A 10,504-nucleotide genomic window follows, 5' to 3' on the forward strand; every position below is an offset into this window, starting at 1 on the left:
ATATCTTATTAGTTTTATAAACTTCTAGGCCTAAGTTCTCTCTCTTTTGTGTCATATCACAAAACCCTCAATACCACACTACTAAAAAATACCCCTTAAAACAATTTCTTTATGTTCATAAAATGAGATGACATTAATTTAAATAAAGCAGGGAAATAACTAGGAAATAAAAAAATGTTATATATGTGTGTGCATGTGTGTACCAAGAAATATGACTGAATGTTTATTAAAACTATAATTAATCCCTTCCGATTATATTAATATTATCTCCACTCAGTCATGTCAAAGATATTAGGATGATGAAGATAGACTGTTGTTCAAGGTTGTTAGATTTTCATAATGTTTTGGTACAGTTCACTACACTACATTCTATTTTAACCCTGATATACTTTACCTCGTGTGTAGATCTTAGATCTGATTCGGCCCACTGTTGTGTGTTTAACTAAGTTTGCCAAATGAAAAATAATTAAATTGATCAAATTCCACCACACAGTGACTGCTTTCAAATGGCTTTTTGCTCTGTTGAAAAGTCTGTCATTAACCTCTTTTCTCATGCGCTCCCTGTCTTCGTCTTTCATTGCTTCTTCTTTGTTTCTTGCGCCTGCTTTGTGCACTGAGGATTATGAGTGAGGGTTATGGTGAATGGAGACACTCTGATTGTGCACGCTCACAGAGGCAATACATTGTTGATGTCCAGGGAGAGAGACAGATGAGGGGGATGTTCTGTAGACTGAACGATTGAATGCAGGTCACAAGGTTCTGCTTTACACCAGAGTCTAAAGACGACAAAATAAAGCACTGGCACCAATATAAAAGCAAAAGTACAAAAAAAAAGAGTCACATAAAAGTTGGGTTTGTGTACTTTTGAAACACTAATATGCTTTTTTTAAAAATATCCCTAAATAACTCTAGAACATTTCTCTGTCACTTGAAACACTAATATGCTTTTTTTAAAATATCCCTAAATAACTCTAAAACATTTCTCTGTCACAGAGAGAGAGAAAAAAAAAACAACACCGTCAAGCTTAGACATGTATTTTCATTTCTACATACTTTTTCTAATTTTCCTTAGTCCCACACCTAAAAAAAAGCCTTATCTTATTTCATGGTTGTGCTCTTATCTGTTATTGTCCAGAAGTTTTGAAGTACTGTCCTTTAACTAAAGGTGGCAGTCTTGTCTTTGACCTTGTTCTGTCATGGCTAACCTGTGTCTGAGGTCCGTTGTCTGAGCTGCAGTTCACATGGCCCTGTGTTAATGTTTGTGTGTTCCAGGCTGGCTGGAAGGAGAACCATGCGACCTTCATGTGTGAGCTCAAGAACTTGCAGGCATTCGGGCTGACGACACTGGGTCACGCTCTTCGCACAGCCTTTGACCTGCTTAACCTCAACCGACTGGTCTCAGGCATCGACAACTACGGGCAGGTATTTGGACGGCAGAATCCTATTATGTATTTTTCTGGTAGGAGTCTAACCTGTTGCTATGACAACAAAGGACATTCACTGTTCTTTGAAGTTCATATTGGAAAAGAATTGGAATTGGAAAAATAATGAATAATTTGATATTTAAACCTTTGAAGCCCAGTAATGTTAGTCTCTTATTAACATGACGAAAAGGCCGTCTGTGACTCTCGGTCTGTGCTGGGATTTTATTATTAACTGATATCGTCTCCTCGTCAGGGACGTAACCCCTTCTTCCTGGAGCCGTCTGTGATCATCACTATCACTGATGGGAACAAGCTAACACACAGCTCTGGCGTACCGGACGAGGTGAGGCCACAGACATGTAGCAGCGCTGCAGTGAACTGCACCCACTCATACAGACAGACAGCGGTGTTTAATCAACACTCACACCATCATTTCCTGTTGTGTGATTGTCACAAACTGTACCTCAGATAAGACTGACACAATAAATCTGATTTGAAAGTAAAGTTTTTTCATAAGTGGGAAGTTGGCAAAATCTGTGATGTCACTTCTGTTCTGAAACCAACAACAGGCTGCAGCTGATGGCACTTCATAATGTAATAATAACACAAAAAATACACTTAAAAATGTATATGCAAACAGAGTCATGAAATACAGAGGATCCTTGAAAGTAGTTTCTGTTTTATTAGACTGTAAACTCCTAAAAAAGTGTCGTCGTTTCTACAGTAAACTCCACTCAGGTAGAAAAAACATCAGTGTGTGTTTGTTTTGTGTCCGTGTATAAACTTCCTCCTCTGCTGCTGTTGTCATTTCCCAGCTACACCTGCCGCTCAACTCTCCTCTGGCGGGCAGTGAACTCACCAAAGAGCCCTTTCGTTGGGACCAGCGTCTGTTTGCCCTGGTGCTACGGCTGCCCGGAGCAGCCACGCCAGACAATGAGCAGCTCGGGAGTGTCCCCACAGATGACTCCGCCATCACTCAGATGTGTGAAGTCACCGGAGGTTTGACATTTGATTTTAATTAGCCCAACCGTGGTGATGTTGAAGTTGTCCCGACTTTTCAAAACTATAACTGAGAACCTCTTTAACGAGGGTTAAACTAACAACCACCGAAAAAATACAATAACAATCTCTGTCTCTCTCCTCCTCTCAGGGCGATCGTACTGTGTACGGACACAGAGGATGTTGAACCAGTGTCTAGAATCTCTGGTCCAAAAGGTTCAGAGTGGCGTTGTGATTAATTTTGAGAAGACGGGGCCAGACCCGCCCCTCACTGGGGAAGGTAAGTTTTTCAATCAGATGTGAAGGAACCGGATACATTTGCATAAAAGGAGCAGAATATCTTGCCCTTTCTGTTTGTGTTTTCTGAGGAGCAGAATATCTTGCCCTTTCTGTTCCTGATCCTGTGTTTTCTAAACATGTTTAACCGGTGGTTCACCGGACTGAGAAAACACACTCCGTTTGTTTTTGCAGATAACCCGTTGGACCCGAGTCGTCCTCTGTCCTCCTTCAGCCCTCAGCTGTGGCACAGTTGCCATAAACTAATCTACGTGCGTCCCAACCCAAAGACCGGCGTGCCAGTTGGACATTGGCCCATTCCTGAGTCGTTTTGGCCGGACCAGAATTCACCCACACTGGTGAGCCGGACTCTTCTGGACTCTTCTTCTACTTTCACTGTGTCCACCGCAGCCGTAAGAATCCCATGTAATATTTGACCGTCTCCTCTTCCTCTTCCTCTCTTCCCCTCTCAGCCACCACGCTCTGCTCATCCAATGGTGCGCTTCTCATGTGTGGACTGTGAGCCCATGGTGATAGACAAACTCCCCTTTGACAAGTATGAACTGGAGCCTTCTCCTCTCACCCAGTACATTCTAGAAAGAAAGTCACCACACATGTGCTGGCAGGTAGGGCACATTTCAAACACCCGTCAGCTCTCTCTGCTGGTTTACACTCCCCACACACACACACACACACACACGCTCAACTAGGCAATTCAACTGACTGTCCAACTCCATCACTGAAGGCTGTCAAAGGTCTTCTTTAGTTTTAGGGTCAGTGGTTCCTAAAGTGGGGGGTTAGGCCCCCTCTGAGGGCACAGCAAGGTAAATCATTGTCAGTTTCAATATTTTCTTCCGTTGTTTTACAGTGGTAAAATTACACTGAATGAGATTTACATTAATTAGGCGGAGTCTAGGTGGGGGGGGTCTTATCTACACGAGGGGGGGAATAACTGCTAATCGCTGTGATTCCGGTCATTGCGTCGGCCAAGATAAAATACACACATTTTTGTAAAAAAAAAATACAACAATTTCACAGTCATGTTTGAAGTACTTTACTCAGTATACAGTATTTGTGCATATTATGACATCATTTGACTTTTTTTACTTTTGACTTATTGATGGTCACCTCCCACCCTCCCCTTTACTCAGTATACAGTATTTGTGCATGTTATGACATCATTTGACTTTATTGATGGTCATCCCCCCCTCTCCCCCGGACCCACACACACACACACACACACACACACACACAGACACACACACACAGCATCTACCTGTGACTGTCTCGTTGTCCTCAGGTGTTCGTGGGCAGCAGTGGGAAGCAGAGTGACCTGGGTCAGCCGTTTGGATACCTGAAGGCCAGCACCACCCTCACCTGTGTCAACCTGTTTGTCATGCCTTACAACTACCCCGTCCTTCTCCCTCTGCTGGGTGAGATGAGCAACAGTGACGTGTCGTGTATCGAATTAGAATCTGGTGATACAATGCTAATGTTGATACAGCGGGAATGATACGATACATTATGATAAACTGCGATACTATAGGCTTGATGATATATTATTCACCAGTGTAGCTGTAGTCCCAGTGTGATCCTGGTCTCAGACTCTGTTCCATCTGAACATCAGTTCCTAACACTGGAACAGAGGGATCTACATTTGGAATCACTAGAATCAGAAGAAAGAAAAGAAAACATTTTGATAATATTCATATTCTAATTCTTCTGACAAAAATACAAAAAAAAAAGAATACACTGTATAATGTTTCATATTATTTTTGTCTCTTCACAGATGATTTGTTTAAAGTGCACAAACTAAAACCCAACCTCAAGTGGCGACAGGCCTTAGAAATGTACCTGAAGACGATGCCTCCGTACTACCTCCTGGTAAACTGCCTCACTACTGTGTACTGTGTATTTGATACAGTAGTTTTACTACACATGATTTATTTATTTTTTTCTTGTTTTTTTTTTTTTTTTTACCAGCCTTTAAAAAAGGCTCTAAGGATGATGGGTGCTCCTAACCTGATAGCCGACACTTTAGACTGCGGCCTGAGCTACAGCGTCATCTCATATCTGAAGAAGCTCAGTCAGCAGGTGAGGACTCAGCATTTACACATACAGTAGTAGTTTTGTCTACAAAAATCATAGGCGATGTCGATTCTTTTTTTTCTTTTTTTTTTCTTCCCTGTTCACTGAAATGCAGGCAAAGGTTGAATCGGAGCGAATCATCGTGTCTGTGGGGAAGAAACCTCCACAAGAAACTGGGATCAAGGTGAAGAACCACTCCAGCACTTTCTCCCTGGCTAACCGGCGAGACTTCAAGCAGCTGCTGCAGGGGATCACGGGGGAGGGGCCTCTTCGACTGGTCGACATCAATGTCAAAGAATACGCAGGCTTCCACATCGCACACCTCAACAAGGTGAGTTCAGGGGGTGTGACATCACTCCAACCTACAGTGTCTGTGGGCCTTTAACAGACATTTCCCATCGTCTCCACAGGACGTCAAACCCCAGGCCTACAGAAACGCCTACGACATCCCCAGACGGATCCTTCTGGATCAGCTGACACGGATGCGCTCCAATTTGATGCAGGCGTCTCAGAAACTGATCCGAGGACAGGACGAAGGTACGATACACCGAGATGGACACCTTCACTTGGATCAGGATTTTCTTAACGTCACATTTTTTACCAAACTTGAGCGGACACCTGATTGTGATCTGGCGCCATCTGGTGTTATTATAAAACTAAAAGAATGTTTAGGAAAATGATTTTCAGTTTTTGGACAAGGCAAAGAAGCTGGTTATGACCGTGGACTTTGATGATGTGTCACATCAAGAAATACCAAAAAAAAACAAAAAAAAAAAAAAACTGTCACGAAATGATAGATAACTGACTGATATGACTAACTTTATAACTGACTTCATTTGATTTGATTATCTGTGCCTGTTAGATTATCTGCACAGCATCCCGGCGGCTCAAATGGGAAACTATCAGGAATATCTTAAAATGATGCCGTCTCCTCTGAGGGAGATCGACCCGGACCAACCGAAACGTCTGCACACGTTTGGGAACCCTTTTAAACAAGATAAGAAGGTAAAAAAAACTCACCCTGGAGAACATGTTCTACAGCTACAACTACAGGTGTTCAGTGTCTGTCATCCTTTCGTGTGTTTCCTGCGTCAGGGCATGATGATCGACGAAGCCGACGAGTTTGTGGCCGGCCCTCAAAACAAGAGAAGAGGAAACTCCGGTGATTCCAGTCCCGGTGTCAGTGTGAAGAGACGGCGGAGTATGTCCCCGCTGCTGCGACGTCCACAGACCCAACCAGGAAACAACAACAACAACAACTACGTCGGGGTGGGGAAGAATCCTGCAGGACTCCACGGACAACAGAACCTCCTCAGACCCATCCCACAGCACAAAGGTTAGACGACTGGTTTGATCAGTTGGATTATTAGACATCTCTAGAAAAGACCTTTTACACCAATAGAACATTTTAGTTGAAAACAATACAACAAAGGCAGTGTTGGTTAATTAAGTCTGAACAAATCTGCCGCCCCCCCTACAGGACTGGATGGTAACAACACTCTGGTCCCTGACAACAATGGTGACGGGTTACTGGGCCCTGAACCGGGGGAGGTTTGGTCTAATGAGATGGACTCTGTGGGAGGAAAACTGGCTCCAGTGAACTCTGAGGAGAAAGCTGAGGTGAGGTCAGCAGATGAGGGAGAGGACGTCCAGGTGACCAAGGACAGACCGGTGGAGAGACCAGAGGAAAGACCAGAGGAAAGACCGGAGGAGAGACCAGAGGAAAGACCAGAGGAAAGACCGGTGGAGAGACCGATGGAGGAAGATGGACAAAACGAACAGATCCTGGAGGAGAAACAGAACTGTGAGAGTTTGAGTCCACAGAGTCTGGTCGACGGATGTGAAGACGAAGACCCCGCGATCCTGGAGACTATCTTTATTCCACCACTTGATGGAATCCAAGCAGAGTTGAGGACGCGAGTGGTGAAGGAGGTCCGAAAGCCTGGGAGAAGTGAGTGTGAGCCGCCGCAGTCAGAACCAGAACCAGGATCAGAATCTTTGTTGTAATTTGTGCCAGATGTTCGACAAAAATTGTATTCAGTCAAATGTACTGAAAACTGCATGTCATCTACAGAGACTTTTTCTGCCTTTTCTCCAGACTTTGAGACAGTAATGTCACTGCTGCAGCAGGTGAAAGGCCCGCTGAATGTTCAGAAGTACTTCATCCAACACGCCATCAGGGAGGCCGTCAGGTAGGAGTGTTCAGTGTCTCTGTGCTCCGTGTTTGTCTCTGCAGAAAACAACAAACGACACAAGGAGCTGAATACAGTTTTTTACATTTTTTGTAAATGTGGATGTGGGACTTTTTTTTTTGGGTTCATTTCTTAAAGCTGTACACAGTAAGAGTTTGACATACTACATCATACAACTTTATTATTATTTTAATATTTATAAAGATTTAAAATTATATACATATATACATATATTGTCATATATGTCTATGTATATATGTGTTTGTGTGTATATATATATACATATATATAACGTGTACATATACTGTATATAAATAGCGTATATACAACGTGAACATGCAGCCGTCCTGTCTTTGACTGCAGCTCGTCCTCATTTCAGCTTCTTTTTTTTCCCACCGCTTATGAAGCAACATCTTAAACTCGAGGCATAAATAATTTTACCGCTTCACTATTTTGGTCTCTGCTCATTTATCTTCCATGTCTGTCCCACAGGTTCAAGAAGCGGGTGCTGATCCAGCAGCTGGAGTTGGCGCTCGCCGACTTGGAGCCGGGGCAAACGCCGCCGCCGCAGCTCTCCGACGTTCTCGACACGTAGAGGTGGAGTCGCCTCTGGTACAGGAAGTCCGTGAAACCGTCCGCGGAGTAAAGACGGGCCGAGTATCTGGAGGTGGGATAAAACCGACGCACTGAGAGCAGGCACTGCTGTTACATCACTTCCTGTCGGAGGCGGAGGTTAAAGGGTTTAACCTTTGGCATAGTTTCAGCGAGGATGAGGAAAAGGACTTAAAAATAATCCTCTCCGTAATGACAGATGCCTTAAACATCCACATGGCTTTTGTGTGTGTATCGGCACATTGTTGTGACGACACACACACACACACACAGATATGATAACCTGACAAATCCTCTGATGGAACAGGAAATGATTCCTGTGAGTGTGTGGAGAACAGAGTTCAGCTGGTCTGAAAGGTTAGAAATAGATTTCACAGTCGTTCAGAACGACTCCAGGAATCTGTTTTCACTTTTGTTTTGTATTTTTAGTTGAAAAAAAAATTCAAGTTAGAATAAAACAGGTTTTATTAGAATATATTTTAAAGGACAGGCAACATCAGTACTCCGTATGTGAGTATGCAACTATTACTGCAGTACATGCACTGCAGTATTTTGTCACATTGTATTTTGCTATTATTAAGATTTTTAATATTCCAGTTGAGAAAAATGTGAAATTTAAAAAATGGAGCAAATTAAATTCAAATCCTCGTAGTTGAACATTTTTAAAAACTTTTTAAATTTTAAAACTGTTTCTCCAATTTTAGACAAAATTATCAATACAAGAAACCACTGTGGATATTTAAGTCAGTAAATGAGAACAGACAGCACTAACTGTGTTAGTGGTGACAGCATGTGGCTCAGTGGGCACAGGATCGGGTGGATAATCAAAAGGGTTGCAAGTTGAAATCCCAGCCTGTGGTGTGAGGATGCTTCTGGGGGAGGGGGGGGGTAACAAGGTGCCTGTCTACCTGTACAAATACTACAATAATTCTGTCATATTCACTGACTAAGACATTGAGGCCAAAGTGGTTTTTGGAGAAGAAAAAAAAATCCTCTTACATAGAATTTGTAACATTATTTTGAGCCCATGTGGACGACGAGCTGCCAAACTGTCATCATTTCTTCCCACTGATTTGTCAGTGCGGTGCTAAACAGCAGGGTAATGTGTTGACAGTGACCTAGACAGGCGCCTCCTGCAGTCAGCACAGAGCATCACACCACAACACGGGACAACAGTTATAACCAGCAGCAGTGTTATTACCAATGTGAGGACAGTACCAGAACTGACCCGTAAAATAAAATAATAATTTAAAAAATAAACACAACTCACAGCAGTAAACAGGACGGAGGGTCTTTAAAGTATCCGTGGGTTTCAGAGGCGTTCAGGTGCAGCCTGAAATATTTGACACAAGAGGCAGTATTTATTTCAAATGGAGGTGGAAATATACAGTATTTATTTCAAATGGAGGTGGAAAATATATAAAACTGTTTGTTTAAAGACAACTGTCTGTGTTAATGATGATGGTTAAAAAAAAGAAACCTTTCTTACCTCATTGTGGCGCTGTGTTCCCTTTTCATTTGATCAGATGGGTTTTGTTTTATTTATTTAATGTTCAAATATGAAGCATTTTCAAATCACATTTTTAACCAAACTGGAAAGGAAAGGCTTTGATCTAGAACCATCTGATTGTTTTATATCAAAGCCTCTGATGGAAAAAAACCACCACTGAAGAAGAGAGCAGACTGAGATGGGCGATGTTTTCCCGATGGCGTGTTAATGTCGAAACACAAAGCACAATCCATCCATCGGTTCCCAGAGTTTCCGTGTTACGTAGCAGCGCTGGCTGCATGTGTCTGTGGTGTTAGCGAACGATTACCCTTTGTTGATATTCAACATCTGGTTCTCTGCCCTCTCCTGCCCTCCTAAAACCAGCCCCAGTCAGCTCTCCTTTTCCTCCTCCTCCTCCATTCTCTCCTCTTGTTTTTTTTTGTAACAACAGCTGTACAGTACTTTTACATTTTGTAGGAGAAATAGATTATTTTTGTGACTTTGTTTATTTCAGAGTATAAGGATTATTTTAGAAAATATGTTTAAAGCCACTTTTTTAATCTGTAAAATATGTACACAAAGTGTAAAGTTTTATGATCCTGCTGCTTTTTTTACAAAACCGAAAATAAACCTGGTAGAAAGACATGTGTAGTCACCGAGTGTATCTTTGGGAAATTTAACTGATGTAAATCATACTGAAATACTACACAGTACCACAGAAAATATCTGTCTCTCCAAGTACAACCAGGACTAACTATATGAATAAAGTATTCCGTTTTGTACTTACAGTTCTTGCCAAAGCAGATAACAATAGAGTCAGATTCTCGCTGGTACCACTGGAGGGAGCCAAAATACCATCAATGGTTTGCGTACCATAGCTTGAGAGCCGCTATTGTAAACAACATTGTACCTACGAAATATATTAATCTCAAGAGCAAAATATTTAACAATCAAAACTAATTTAACTAACTAATTTTTGACGCAGTCCCGTGGTATAAAAACTCTGGTTTGTCTCTGATTAACCATGTGACCAACTGACCTACTGGCAACCAATGAAATTCGTTTATCTGCCTAAACTCGTTCCGGTCGCTTCTTTCTTGGACGAACCCAGCGCGGATTGATACGGTGATTGTCGAACTTCTCATCAGATAACCTGCGGCGCATTTTAACCTCACAGATCCTACTTCTGTGTGACGTCATAGAACACCCGAACAGAACAGAAAAAAAAACTCACACACACTTTATAAAATCAGTACGTCTTTTATTAAATTAAAAACAATTGGTTGAACCTTAACAAAATGTCGAATGAATGAATGTATGTACCATCTTCTTCTGCTTTGCCCTTATGTTCACAGTATCAGTAGAACATCTGTCGGATGTGGGGCATGAGCGAACATCCCTGGACATGATTTTCAACGTCTTTA

The 10,504-nt window shown here is 42.2% G+C and overlaps 1 protein-coding gene and 1 long non-coding RNA gene across 4 annotated transcripts in view; both read left to right on the forward strand.

Annotated features, from left to right (window-relative positions):
* The window catches only part of ints6l (integrator complex subunit 6 like), a 9,632-nt gene extending 1,159 nt beyond the window's left edge, over window positions 1-8,473 (forward strand). For 2 of the 3 annotated variants that reach the window (XM_017039500.2, XM_008327473.3), the window contains 16 exons: window positions 1,273-1,422; window positions 1,678-1,767; window positions 2,240-2,423; window positions 2,575-2,703; window positions 2,895-3,058; window positions 3,173-3,325; window positions 4,000-4,132; window positions 4,489-4,583; window positions 4,683-4,793; window positions 4,903-5,118; window positions 5,198-5,324; window positions 5,650-5,792; window positions 5,883-6,123; window positions 6,268-6,738; window positions 6,886-6,979; window positions 7,472-8,473. In XM_017039500.2, coding sequence (XP_016894989.1) covers window positions 1,273-1,422; window positions 1,678-1,767; window positions 2,240-2,423; window positions 2,575-2,703; window positions 2,895-3,058; window positions 3,173-3,325; window positions 4,000-4,132; window positions 4,489-4,583; window positions 4,683-4,793; window positions 4,903-5,118; window positions 5,198-5,324; window positions 5,650-5,792; window positions 5,883-6,123; window positions 6,268-6,738; window positions 6,886-6,979; window positions 7,472-7,574 — 2,604 coding nt within the window. In that variant the 3' untranslated portion in view covers window positions 7,575-8,473. Of the gene's footprint in view, window positions 1-1,272; window positions 1,423-1,677; window positions 1,768-2,239; window positions 2,424-2,574; window positions 2,704-2,894; window positions 3,059-3,172; window positions 3,326-3,999; window positions 4,133-4,488; window positions 4,584-4,682; window positions 4,794-4,902; window positions 5,119-5,197; window positions 5,325-5,649; window positions 5,793-5,882; window positions 6,124-6,267; window positions 6,739-6,885; window positions 6,980-7,471 lie in introns of those variants that run through there. The other variant, XR_001761210.2, reaches the window with a different exon arrangement.
* Window positions 8,474-8,479: 6 nt separating this feature from the next.
* Window positions 8,480-9,725, forward strand: LOC112488169 (uncharacterized). The gene is made up of 2 exons (XR_003051970.1): window positions 8,480-8,967; window positions 9,000-9,725. It is a non-coding gene; the product is annotated as an uncharacterized LOC112488169 (long non-coding RNA).
* Window positions 9,726-10,504: the final 779 nt, after the last annotated feature.

This window comes from Cynoglossus semilaevis, chromosome 15, assembly GCF_000523025.1.
Source record: "Cynoglossus semilaevis isolate Cse_v1.0 chromosome 15, Cse_v1.0, whole genome shotgun sequence".
Taxonomy (NCBI): Eukaryota; Metazoa; Chordata; class Actinopteri; order Pleuronectiformes; family Cynoglossidae; genus Cynoglossus; species Cynoglossus semilaevis.